Raw genomic sequence first — 13,997 nt, forward strand, 5'->3', positions numbered from 1 at the left:
ACATCTCACACTTCTCTTCATCCTCCTCCTCCTCCTCAGATGATCTTTCCCTTCCACTGGCCGTGTCCGTACATCCCTCTGTGTCCGCTGGCGCTGGCCGACGTGCTGAGCGCCCCCTGTCCGTTCATCGTGGGAGTGGACTCGCGCTACTTCGATCTTTACGACCCTCCGCCGGACGTGAGCTGCGTGGACCTGGACACCAACACTATCTTCCAGTGAGCACAAATAAAACAAACAAACCCTAAAACCTTCCCGGAGATAGTAGCTCTTGTAGTGTAGAGTTAAAAAAAAAAAAAAAGCTCAACATTTGTTCCTTTGGCTTTTTTCCCCCAAACTGCATATATCTGCCAGGTCGTGACTTCTGAGTTTAGAGAGCTCTTTTTCCTACAAAGTGGGTGGAGGAAAAAAAAAAAAAAAAGAAGTTGTTTTTGTTGTCAGACTCGTTTTAATGTGAAGAGAATGCAATTTTCTGGCGCGTCAGGTAAGGACAGCGATGGTTCGCCTCGTTTTTTTAGCCTCATTACCAGCAAGATAGCGTGAGGGTGGTCTGTCTGCCCCCCCCCCCCCCACCACCACCACCTCCCCTCGGGCACCGACCGCAGGCCGTGTTGGTTCTGGCCACTCGGCCTCTCTCTCTCCAGGGCTCAACGTATGCTTCCTTTGGTTTTTCCCAGCAACGAAGATAAGCGAGCCCTCACGTGGAAGATCCTGCCAAAGAAAGCCTGTAAAAACCTGATGAATGTGCTGAGCAACCTCCACCAGCAGCTGGTCGACGGTGAGTCCCGAAGCTAGAAACTCGCGGAAAAGGGATGATTGGAAAAATATGTCGGGTTGATTTGTTGAGGCGTTTGTGGGAAAGTAAATTTTCTGTGAACGTTTCCTTTTCGCGATTTTAAGTTCAGGGTTCAGTGAAGAATTTATCTCATAAAAAAACATCTCATTGTACGTGTCCAAACTAAAACCAACATATTAGTGGCTGATTAAAAAGGTCACCGCAGGTTTCATTCGTCGTCTTTAGATTCTTTTCTCTTAACAATTAGCTCTCCATTCGGTCGCCATTGTCTTTCTCTGACATTCAACAGTTGGAAATAATCCCATCGCACCATAATATCTTGATTACCCGTCTGCCCTTGCCGCGTTCGCTCGCTGTGTTATTGTCAACTTTTTCTGCCGTCGGAGGAGCGCGCCCACCGAGAGGCCGTGAGACTCGCTGCTTATTGAGCCAGATAAATTGAATAAATTAATTTTCTGATTCAGTGAAGTTGAAAATCTACCCGGTCGCTGCCAGAAGTGCTGAATATTGATATGCGTGCCAAAAGGTTTTTTAGTTTAAGCCTCCTGGACATTTGTGAAAAGTGAGTTCATTCATTGGAATTACGTAACCCTGATCCTCGTTCGCCACACAAATACTGACGTGAATACTTAAAGCAGCTCAGAGGCGTTAAGACCTTTAGTTAGAACGACTTCATCAAAATGCAAATGATGCAGCGTTTTCAGCCGCAGCGGCGACGTGACGTCGCCTCGTTGGTTTGTTGAACGGCCAATATGAAGCCTCAAGTTCAGATTTTGCCCAGCGCCATCTTTGCTAGTTCGGAGCGGTTTGGAGCAGGAAGTGACCATATTTGGGCGAGATGGGGAATCTGACTCGATCTGATGGAAACCGAGGATGCTACGTCCCGCCCACCGATGGCTGTAACCTGACTGCACCGCAGGCCTGTCAATCAAACAGACACGCCCCCCAAAACACTTATTTTCTAATTAATGACGGATTATTTTCAGATGGACCTCCAGAAAACTAATAAGAAAGAGCCGGAGGCTTTTTGGAGCCGACCTCTAGTGGCCCTCGGTGGTATTGCAGCTTAAGGCACTTCTGCATTATTTTTTAGGACGGGAGGCTTCGTCCACTTTCATATACGGTCAATGGCTGGAGGTAACGCTTCCACCTCTCGGTTGCTGACATGTATTTTCCTCCGTCTCCAGGTCAGTACCGGCCGGACGGGCTGCTGGAAATGAGCATGAGCGACTCGTCGGAGCTCAGCTGCGGGAAGAGTCTCCACATGCTGGAGCTGGAGATCCAGGAGGCCTTCCTGCGCTTCATGGCGGCCATTTTGAAGGGCTACCGCTCCTTCCTGCGACCCATCACCCAGGCGCCGTCCGAGAAAGCCACGGACGCGAGCTCGCTCTTCGACCTGCAAGGTATCGGGAATGACGTCACCGAGCTAAAAACCCTCTGAAACCAAGTCCAGTCACACAGGAAACTGACTGAATGAATTTAACCGAGTTGTGCTTTCCCCCCCAGCGGCCACTTCAAACTGCTCATCACAGGAAACAATAACAAGTCCACTACGGTGTAACGAGCCAACTTCTCTCAGTGATTCCCACCAAAGTGTTTACGCGACTGCAGAAGCTTTTGCAGCTTTAATACCAGTAATCCAAAATCCAACACCAGCTCCTAAAAAAAGACGCAGCTGACTGACTGCTCGGTTTGAAATTATTGGTTCTCTGCACTTTCCAGTGAATTAACGTCAGAAAGCACACGGTCATTTCATTGTGGGCGGGTCATCCAACCACAAAACGTTTGTTTACAGTCCACAAACTGGAAGAAGCTTGAGAATGCGTATCTCGGGGTTTTATTCACGAGGGAGGGTGGCGGGCGTTACCCCGGACCGTGTTGGACAAGTCCAAAGCGTTTGAATTTACCAGTTGGTCTACGTTCCCGACCTTCGCCGATGGTCGTGAAACTTTTGGGCAGCGAAAGGAGTCGGTTTGAGGTGGCTCGGGTCATCTGATCGGGACGCCTCCCTGGGTGCCTCCTGCTGGAGGGACTATATATCTCATCTGGCCCCGGATCCCCCCCCAGGAGGAGCTGGTGGTTTTGGGCTACAGCTCAGCATCAGGTGCAGAATAATTTCCCAAATGGCTCCCGACGCAGCCTGAGCTCTTCCTTAACGTTATTGCTTCCATTTTTTTTTCTCTCGCTCTCCCCGAGCATCTGGAAAAACCCCAGCGGACATCTCCGGTGCAGTCTTCATTAGGATCCGTTGGACCGAGAGCCAGGCTGATAATCATATCAATAATCAGGCACTCCATGAAAGTTAAGCAAAGAAAAGTCGACTTCGCTCCTTTTTTTTTTTTTTTTTTTTTTTTCCATCGTTATTCCGTCGAGCTGCGAAGCCACTCGAGTTCCAGTCGGTTCGGTTACGGTGCGCGATTAGTAGCTAATGACTTTCCTAATACGCTGTATCAACTAACGCCGCGTCATCTGTCGCGCCTTCCTCTCTACAGCTGGCCGGCCCACACAAACAGATGGCGTTGTTTAATGCATGAGCTCTCGTATGGTCCGTCCCCACCGCCCGAGTAAACACACACACAGACTTAGTTTGGGTTGGAAGGGCTGCAGAGTTTTTGAGATGACGACGACGACGGTGTCGGAGTTTCACGGTTTGTTTTTCCTTTTCCGAAGACAATCAAACTCGGTGTTAATACTGTTAGGGGACTTTAGATGTTTAAATATGGTGAAGTACAAAGTACGTTTTGTCATGTGATGATAATTTGTCGTAATTTGTCAGTTGAGGTTCGTCTAATGCTTTAATTGCCATCTGAAATCCACTCTGATTTTTATATATTTTCCTTTTCTTAATTCAGAAATCATGACGATTATCATTTAATTCTACGCGCTTCACTTTCAATGTTTTAAAAGAAGCATTAATCAAAGTCTTATCAAAGATATTAGCATTTTTGCTAATTACTCTTTTGTTTTAGAACAACACAACAATAAAAACTAAGCGATTCGACGTGTTTTATGGAGGCACTGAAGTCCAAGTAATGAATAAACGGACTAATCATTAAATCACTACTTAATCAGCCCCCCCGGACACTGCTAATGTTTTTGGCTGCAGTAGAGGGCAGTACTTAAATGTAAAATAAAAAAAATTAAAAATGGCACCGTGGAGCTCCTGACAGGAGTTTGTTTTTCCTCCAGAACCAACTGATGGTCCGAGTTACAAGTGGCCCGTCGGCGCTAAAATATTTATCAGATTGCAGGAAGTATTTGGCCTCCAGCTCGGCGCTGCGAGCCAGCGAACATCCGTCCTGCTCTCAGCTTCACAGCGGCGGCTTATTACTCAGTTAAGCTGCTTTCAGCATCTATTAAGGAAGCTTTTCACCACGTTTGTTGCATATCCCAAATTGGCCATTATACTAATAACGCTGTGGCGTCCATTATCCAAACCAAGACAAATGGAAGTTGCCTACAGCAGAGGGAGGAGGGCCTTTTAGGGTGAAATGGATTTCTTTTAAGCACAGAAAAAAAAAAAAGTCAACACGTCTGTAAATCGGCCCTGTGAATGCGGAGTTGAGCTTCTGTAACTTAAATTGTCTTTTAAATTTAATTTCAAGTGTTTTGTTTTTTTCTAAAGGTAGAACATTTTGTGCCCTCAGGGTTCCTGAAGAGTCGCGACCGCTCGCACCAGAAGTTTTACTCTCTGATGACCAAGACGCAGATGTTCATCCGCTTCATCGAGGAGTGCTCCTTCGTCAGCGACAAAGACGCCAGCTTGGCCTTCTTCGACGACTGCGTGGACAAAGTGAGCTTTTTGTTTAAATAAAAATAATATTCATTTTTGATGCATTGGAGTTTCTCATGAGCTTTTTTTTTTGCCTTCCAGTCATTTCTGTTACTTTTCTGTTCATCAATCTTTTTTGGGGGGTTTTGTTTTGAAGTCCTTTTGTTTTTTTCCTCCTCGTGTTTCACTTTTAGTCGTATTAGTAGTTTTGACTTTGTTCTGTGTTACCTCGCTTCTCTTTAGAGCCCGACCGATACTGGATTTATTTTGGGACCGATGCTGATGTTAGGAAGTAATCAGCATGCGACCAAACCGATTCCACCAAATTTTTCCCCGAGCACAGCGTATTTTTATTTTTTTTATGGGAACGCTGCGTTTTTGTTTTTTTATATTCAACTTTTAGAGTAAAAAAAACAAGGTGCTCGTGACTTTGTCGCATTGTACCCAGCCGTCCAATCGCAGTAAAGGAGGGGCGGGACAAACCCACAGATGCTGGTCGCTGATTGGTTCACCTTTCAGAGTGGCTGAGCTCTGAACCTTAGTGGGAATATAAGAAAAAAAGAAAAAACACATAGAACCATTTCAAATTTTTCCAAAGAATCCTTTATGTTCTATAATGGACAACACATATAAACTAATACCGATATATATGCGATAGCAGGTTAAAATCATCCAAACAGTATATATCGGTCGGGCTCTGACTTGTCTCCGTTCTGCTTCCAACTTCTTGAGTTTCTCTTTCTCCTTTTTCCCTCCCGCCTCCATCTGCGAGCAGCTTTACAATTCAGAGCGGAGCGCAGACAAAGGAGGGAAGGTAAGTCTGCTGTTACTCTCACCTGGTCTCGCCGCATCTTGCACAATCTCTGCAATACGACTAAATTACTTAGAATCACAATAGGTTTTTACAGGAAACAGTGTTCGAATAGAATAAATTCCCTTCAAACTTGTGTATCGTCCCACCCATTTAATTGTAGCGTAATTTAAATTCCTGTATCACCTTCCCCTCGATTTTGATGCGTTTTTAATAAATATTCACCGTCCGCGTTAAAAATTTGCTGCCTCAGCAGTTTGTCCGGAGCGGTAGTGAAGCATATTTTGCAGAAAATCCAATGTGCGAGATTTCTGCCCTCAATTTTTCATGAGGGGTGAGTAAAGGGCTTTTATCGCTCCAGTGGTTTCTGAAGCGCTAACTGAGCTTGAAGTTAGTTTTTTTTTTTTTTCTCGTACGTCCCTCGGGTTCATCTCCGTGAAGAGGCTGTCGGTGGATCTTCTCTCCGCTGAGAGCGTTTCGAGTAGTTTGAGCTGGTGTCCTCGCAGGCTCTGTGTTCCCCTCTTACCAGACTGTGTGTGTGTGTGTGTGTGTGTGTGTGTGTGTGTGTGTGTGTGTGTGTGTGTGTGTGTGTGTGTGTGTGTGTGTGTGTGTGTGTGTGTGTGTGTGCGCGCTAAAAGTTGGAAATGTGTGTGTTTGCGGTCCTAAAGTCCGCTCGGCCTTTCGCTTCCCAAGTCACGTCTGTGGGTCACTGGGTTTTGCAGGTGACATTTGTAACAGACTCGGAAATAGACTTGGCCGTCCTTGGGTTTCTTTTGTGTGTGTGTGTGTGTGTGTGTGTGTGTGTGTGTGTGTGTGTGTGTGTGTGTGTGTGTGTGTCCTGGCTGTAATTGAGACACAGTGGAAGTAAATCCAGAGGCCGAGCATCCACAGCTTCGTCTGTCTGAGCTCCCAGACCTACCGCGGTCTCATTATCTGCTCTCTGTACGTCGTTTCTTTTTTTTCTTTTTTTTTACAGGCGATTAAATCCGCTGACTGTGACTGGATTACATTATCTAGTCTCTGGGAGAGAAAGCTACACTGCAGCCCACACACACACACAGACAGCAGAGAGATAAGGTTAAGAAGTATTGATCCTTGAAAGGACAGAAGTTCATCGCAGCAACAAAACGAATTAAATGCGGTGGCGGCGCGAAACAAAAGGAGTCGCACAAATATTCTTGAACATGTAACTTACAGGTGTACGGCAGCTGTGTGTTTCAGGTGTTTTACAACCGAACATAAATTGAAAATCGTCTGCGACTCCTCAGCAGCAGTGACGTCACCCCGTCGGTTTGTTGAACGGCCGTGATGAAGCCTCGAGTCCAGTTTTCGGCCGGCGCAATCTTAATAGTTCAGAGCAGGAAGTGACCATATTTGGACATGCTGGGGAGGATCTGACTCGACATACTCCGCCCCCCCCCCACGATAGCTGTAACCTGACTACACCACAGGCCTGTCAGTCAAACATGTCAATTTCTGGGATGTGTTCACATGATGAGGTCATTTCTTGTCAGTGTGCGATTTGAAACAACTCTCGTCAACGTTTATGTGCTTACAAACTCACTGATGTCCCTTCAGTCACATCCTGTTTCACACTTACATGTTGATTTGTGTCTTTTTTTTTTTTCTTGGACCACTTTAATACTTTTAGCAACGGGTTATAAAAACAAATGTGCTCAGAAAAAAATAAAAATAAATGACAGAGCATTATGTTCAGCTTTGATGTGCCGCGTCATACAGAAGAGCAACGAAAGCTTTTCTTTAGACGGCACCAATAAAGAACAGACACTTACCAGTTTCACCGCTTTGACCGAAGTTGTTATCAAACTTTTATTACCGTCAGACTAAAGAGGCTGAATTATGAACTTTAAAGCGAGCGCTTCGCCTCCCTTTCTCTCCGACGTGAATACAATCATCGCCCGCAGCGCTAAAACCTGTCACGAATCTCTTCTCGGTTTGAGGCTTCCCTCCATGACTGCTGATTATTTTTCTTTTTTTTTTATATATCCACCATTAAAGCTCAGACCTCGTACTTTAAGATGCACTTTAAGTCTCATCTGTCCCCGTCAGCACAGCTGCAGTAACTCCACGTCACCATGGAAACGGTAGTTTGCCACCTACATGTTTTTCGTTTCTGACATCTTTTAATAAAGAAATATTACATTCAAACGTGTGCTTTAACATCATTATTATTATTATTCTCTTCACCGACTAAATAAAACACGTAGTCAAAAATGTATTTACATTGTGGTAGTGCACTCTTTATATATATATATATATAAAACTTTTTTGTTAGTGCGATCTGTTTTTAGGCATTTAAGAGACATTGACGACACGAAAAAACTAAAAAAACAAACAAACATTAAATGGTGTTATTTAGGATGTAATTAAAAACTCACCAAAATATTGTTCTTTTGTCAACAATTGTGTGCAAAAATTGTTTTTTTTTAAAATATCCTTTACTTTGGCCTGATGTCTTCATGCTTTTAGTGGTTTTATGTGAAGCAGTTTGAATTGTTGAAATGTGCTTTACAAAATAAAGCTGCTCTGCTTCGAGTTAAATAACAAGAATCTGTTATTATAAAACCAAACTGGGTGAATCACCGTTAAAAGGAAATACAGAAAGAAACAACAACCTGTCTGTACTCACTGTTCCTTGTTAACGCAGAAAGATGTGGGTAACCGTCTTTTGTCCTGAAGAAACCCGGCCTGAGTCTCTTTTTTTTTTTTCCTCAGAAACTCTTTGCAAAACAAAAGTTGTTGTTGTTGTTGTTTTTTCCGTCTTCTCCTCCCGGCTAACGAAGCTAGCTTGTTAGCAGAAAAAAAAAAGTCCTCTCAGCGGTAATGACCTCCGCGTCCACTTAAGTATTTTTACTCACTTAAACTGCGTCCTAAGCGGCTCACTTTCTCATAAAAACGGACCATGACACTGATAGGTCACGATTAGTCACTCTCTGCTCGTCCTGATTGGCTGAGCAACAACATTGACACCTGACCACCCAATAAACACACACACACACACACACACACACACACACACACACACACACACACACACACACACACACACACACACACACACACACACACACACACACACACACACACACAGTGAGGACGCGAGAGATTCGAGGGCCACTTAAAACCGTAGGACACTTCAGCACTTTCCGAACGACGTCTTTCCGCTCATGAATTTAAACGCAAATGCGTCGGTTTACATAGTTACATAGAAACAACACGTAAACAAATCAGCAGGGTGCAATGTATGCAATGTTTTACTACTCCAGGAAGTAGGCCGGACCTTAGCAACGCCCTAGCAACGGAGACAAGATCGAGTCCGTTTTTAATTCTTTCTCCTTACTTAAACTGAATAAATACAGCACATAGAAACACTAAACTGCTTAGCTACCTCAGTGTTATTGTAAGTAAGATATCTGATGAACAAAGATATCGATGGACTTATGTGTTTTTAAGATTTTAGCTATCCTCTCTCTGGTGTTACGGTACGGGTGCTCAGAGTGACCAAAAATTTCACCAAATGGGTCACATTTTAATGGACCTATAACAAGTAAAAACAACATTATATATTACATGTTACATGAAATTCAACTCTAATTATATATTGCCACTGAGACGGCGGAGTGATATTTACCAGTGATGATCAGTGTGTGATGTCATGATGATTTGAGCGCGTTCTGAATGTACAGTTGACCAATCAGATCGCTGGGTTTGGAAGCTATTTGTTGTGCAATAAAACAACGTTTGCGTGGCATGTTATCGTCCCGTTGAAAGTAGAAACTCAGCTTTAAATTAAAAATTAACGCTCCCGCCGAGTTAATTTGCCGGCTCGTACACCTGCCGTGTATCAAACACAAACCGGCGCTGCTAATATGCACTTAAAGCTCATTGATGTAACGATGACTGATTGATGATCCTTGAATACTAATGAATCAGATGGTCGTCCAGAGGCTGGTGTTGAATTTAATGAACCGTTTATGAAACATTTCAGTAAAAATCCAAGGAATGTGTGAGCTGGCTGTGAATACATTAACGATGCCTCGATAATTAATCTCTATAGAAATGCCCTTTTTTTTTGTTTCACTTTGAATTATCTGCGTCGGAATGAACTCACGCCAACTCGGCTCCCTCGAGGTGCAGATTTATAGAGTCGACAATCGACCTGTCGATCTGTCCTCTCCGGCTGCGTACATTGTCTTCTTTTCACTTTAGTGTCAGTCAGAGGGAGTTCTTTTTCCTCACACGTTTCCAAAACATCGAGCTGCAGTAAATCCTCAGAGGGGCTGAAGGATGTCTGCTGATTTTACATTCATTGATTTTTAAATTAGTCTGAAAACAGTTGAATAATGTCTCCTGTGGCTTCCGCAAGAGTTTTGTCAAGTGGGAGAAAACTAATGAAGAGACATCTCAGGTCATCAGCTTGGGGTTTGTTGAAAGCTGGAGGATTGAAAGGCCTTTTTTAAGCATTCGATGGGCCGACGAAGTGATTGAGACACATTTTAAGGAGGTGCAGGATCCAGTTTTCAGCAGTTTGGACATCTCAACTTCTGCTCCCATCATTCATCTGTGTCCTTAAATCAACCCCAGGTTGATGTGTGTGGACACAGTGATATTTGTCCTGTTTTCTTTCATTCATTTCTTGAAAAATTGTATATCAACTAACTATCAATTAACCGGAAGAAGATTCAGGGTTTCGAAGGTTGAGGTTCGAGCCTCGGATGGGTGTTGGTTCGAACCTCCTCCACGTGGAGTTTGCATCTTCTCCCCATGGCCTCAGAAAACCAGAATTTACCAGCAAACAAACAAAACAAAACAAAAATCTGTTTCATCATCATGTGTGTTAGCAAATTGCGAGCAACATTGATAATCAGTCGTAGCTGTCCACTCGGGGAGTCGAACCACTGACCTCCAGAGAAGGTGACTTACAGATGTTCGCGCGACCGAGAAGGTTTCAGGGTTCGATCCCCGCCTGGGACGAGGTTCGAACCGCAACTTCAGGTGTGGGACCTTTGATTATAAATTTCCCCGTTGGTGTGAATACATGTCCAGGGTGTGCCCCACCTTCGCCCCAAAGGCATGCTGGGAAAAGCATGCCATACTGTCTACTCGGTACGGACACGTATATATCGCGTTCTGTCATTTTAAGGATTTGCCACATTTTTTTATTGAGGCGGTATTCAGGAAAATATTGCAGCGTCGGGAGACAAATGAAACCGACTTGCACAGTCAGATTTGTGCACGGTGAAAAGAGGTAGGCTGCAGAGAGGAGAGAAAAGAAAAAAAAAAGGGAGGGGAAGCGTGTTCACTCGGGAAATCTAGGTCACCTGCTGTCATCCTCCCTCAGCTCTCACAGACTCTCTCTCGCTCTGTAGAAACCCTCAGCAATCAGGGTGGCAGCTACAAAATTGTTTTAAAATTATACTTCAGGTTTAAAAAAAAAAAAAAAAGTGACCCCCCCCCCCCCTACCTCCCCACCCCCTAAAAACCTCCAAAATGTGCTCCTTGTTTGCCTTCAGCTGTGATAAATGAGGTGGTCGCCGTACCTCCGCCCGGACGTCTCTGCTCATGTTTCGTGCGCTCTTGTTCCGCAGGTGGACGGCGACAAGCCGGAGGAGACCCGGCTGATAGAGATTGATGAGTCCCAGCGCAGCGAGCACACGGTCTTCATCACACCTCCAGAGCTGCCTCCTCTGCCCGAGGGGGAGGAGCATCCTCTGTGCTACAGGTAAAAATAACAGAACAAAAAGAAAACAGTTTTGATTGAAGACTGTATAAGAAAATGGATGTAGCTTCGTCACCCGTAGGTTTTCTGAAATGCGGTTTTGAAGCTCAGTGTGGGTGGCGGCTCCTGACTCCGCCCCAACTCCGGGCTAATCCAAATATGGGCGAAGAGGTGGGTGACGTCACGGTCGGTTTGTAAAGTTCTGAAGCCTCGAGTTCGATATTTTGTCCGTCACCATCTTGCTAGTTCGGTAGCTTGAAGTGACCATATTTGGACGAGCTGGAGGGGAAGAGCTATGCCCCGCCCACCTACAGCAGAAACCCACCTGTGCCACAGGCCTGTCAATCAAACAGACACGCCTTCAAACGTAACCACTTTTTGAGGCCTGATATCTAATCAATGACGGGATTAATTTCAGATGGACTGCCAGAAAACTAAATAAGGAGTGACACCATAACGACTAAAAAAAAAAAAAAATCGACTGACTTTGTATTTCAATGAGAAGTTGAGTGGGAGTCTATAGTGTCAGAAACCCTTGTGGAGGCAACCCCAAGTGGGCCTCGGTGGTACTGCAGTTTACGGCACTTCTGCACGGGCGTCACTTTTACAACCCGGACGCTACGAACACTTTTATATACAGTCTGTGGATTTACAGTCGTTGACTCGCTTTTGTAACCAGCATCAAGTGGCCATTTGCGGAACTGCAGTCTCTGGCACTTCTTTTATTGACTTAATTTTTATACTTTATATTTCATTACATTGTAAGCAAGGTTTCGTACCAGAAAAACTCTCATTCACAGCAGTGCTTTAAACCCTGCCTGAAGCTTTTAAATAAAACTGTGGAATTTATAGACGAATATTTTAATAAGAAACATAAACTACTGCGCTGTTGAGTATCGTCTTTCTGCTCGATGTCTTCCACAAAACTAACTGTTTAAAATTGGAGAATCTAAATAATAAGTTGAGTTGAAAGTTGGTTAATACATTTTTGAGGACCAGCAGGAGTCCAGGTCTCTTAGCGGGACGACTAAAAGATAAAAAAAAAACTGAACCATGTGGATTTTAATATGTGCAATTTGTATTCTGCAGTCATGCTTTGCTCTGAATAATTTAAAACAAGAGATTTTTTTTTTCAGAACCACTTAAGCTAAGCGCCAATAATAATCCATAATGACAAGCAGCTCTTCAGGTTTTTAATTATTTTTTTTATCTGCTCTCTTTGTAGATAATTACAAAAACAAAACAAAAAAATCATTTTCACGTCATTGTAACCTTGAACAAAATCCTTTTAATGTTTGATTTTTTTTTTTTAAACGATATCTCTTTCCCTGCAGACGATGAGCTGCTTGATTCGTAAAATAATTTACAACCCCGCTCCGTGAAAACGAAACGAAGGCTGTTATGGCGAACCGGCGCCGTCACTAACGTGTGTTCTTCATCAGGTACGACGGTTTCCCCGTGTTGAGTCTCGACCTGTTCGACCCCGTGGAGGGCCTGCTGACCTCGTCCTCCCGCCTCGCCGCCCGGCACAGCTGCCCTGCAAGCCCCGCCCCCATGTTTAGACGCACCAAGCAGGTCGGCACTCAAATGGAATGATTGATTTGTTCAAGTTCTGAGTAAACGCCTGACATAAAAAAAAAAAACAAAAAACAACTTTTCTAAACTTGGCAAACGAGACTCAGGAGAGTCCATTTTTAAATTTTGCATAAATACAAAACTGCCTGAAGCAGTTCACATTTAAAAAAAAAAAAAAAAAACAAAAGCAGCTAAAAGATTTAAGCTTTTTTTTGTTTTTGTTTTTGTAATAGTAAGAAAGTGGGTGTGATTCTCCGGGGTGACGATGATGAGGAGAGACGCACATAATACTCCAACGGGGAGTCCCACACGTCCTCCAGCTCTGACTCTTTTTCTTTTTTTTCATCCAACAGGAGATCAAATCGGCGCAGAAGATCGCCAAGAAGTACTCGTCCATCCCTCAGCTGTGGTCCAAGTGTCTGCTGCGTCACTGCTACGGCCTGTGGTTCATCTGCCTGCCCGCGTACGTCAAGGTGTGCCACTCTAAGGTGCGGGCGCTCCGCACCGCCTACGACGTCCTCAGGAAGATGCAGGCGAAGAAGCTGCAGCCCCCCGATGAGGTACGACCCCCCCCCCCCAAAAAAAACAAACAAACAAACAAACAAACAAACAATTCAACACCAAAAAAAAAAAAAAACACTTTCAAGATGTAACTCACGTGTACGTGTGCAGGTCTGCTACCGGGTGCTGATGCAGCTGTGCGGACAGTACGGCCAGCCCGTCCTGGCAGTCCGGGTGCTCTTCGAGATGAAGAAGGCCGGCGTCCACCCCAACGCCATCACTTACGGCTACTACAACAAGGTACGTCTTTTCTCTCTCTTTGGCTTTGCCGATATTTTGCCGCGGCGTCCAATAGAAATATACGAGCGCAGAGACTCGCACGTACTTCGCCGTTCCTCCTGGTTTTTTTTTTGGGGTTGTTATGAATATTCTGCTGATTCTGCTACGAGTTTGACGAATGCGCCCCATGACAGCCGAAAAAAAACAACAACACATCCCCGGGACAACTGCCCAACGGGATTCTCCTTTCTTTTTTCCATCAGCAGTTGATGGATGAATTTGCTGACCGAGCAATAAAAGTTTGGAGAAACTGGCCGCCGTGCAAATGTGCACAACAGAAAGAATTTTAAATGTTCAGTCTTTAAAGACGCAGAGGAGAACGATTGTTAACGATCGCGGTGTTATTACATACGTAACATCTTCGACTGTGATTTACGTCTCGTGATATGAGCTCTAAATTCCCAGTTTCTCTAAAGGTTGACCCCGTGGCCTCGGATAAATATAGCTTTAATCCCGGATGATTGAA

The 13,997-nt window shown here is 44.4% G+C and overlaps 1 protein-coding gene across 10 annotated transcripts in view; it reads left to right on the forward strand.

Annotated features, from left to right (window-relative positions):
- Positions 1-13,997, forward strand: part of LOC138624859 (C-myc promoter-binding protein-like) — a 58,381-nt gene that overhangs the window by 26,429 nt on the left and 17,955 nt on the right. For 5 of the 10 annotated variants that reach the window (XM_069705407.1, XM_069705408.1, XM_069705410.1 and 2 more), the window contains exons 10-18: positions 40-215; positions 675-775; positions 1,981-2,196; positions 4,441-4,586; positions 5,341-5,379; positions 10,986-11,119; positions 12,559-12,691; positions 13,045-13,251; positions 13,364-13,492. In XM_069705407.1, the coding sequence (XP_069561508.1) occupies positions 40-215; positions 675-775; positions 1,981-2,196; positions 4,441-4,586; positions 5,341-5,379; positions 10,986-11,119; positions 12,559-12,691; positions 13,045-13,251; positions 13,364-13,492 (1,281 nt within the window). The remainder of the gene's footprint in view (positions 1-39; positions 216-674; positions 776-1,980; positions 2,197-4,440; positions 4,587-5,340; positions 5,380-10,985; positions 11,120-12,558; positions 12,692-13,044; positions 13,252-13,363; positions 13,493-13,997) is intronic. The other 5 variants (XM_069705409.1, XM_069705411.1, XM_069705415.1 and 2 more) reach the window with 1 other exon arrangement.

Source organism: Brachyistius frenatus, unplaced genomic scaffold (assembly GCF_029030835.1).
Source record: "Brachyistius frenatus isolate BFR_SWC_R1_liver_20210118 unplaced genomic scaffold, ASM2903083v1 Contig_56, whole genome shotgun sequence".
Lineage (NCBI taxonomy): Eukaryota > Metazoa > Chordata > Actinopteri > Embiotocidae > Brachyistius > Brachyistius frenatus.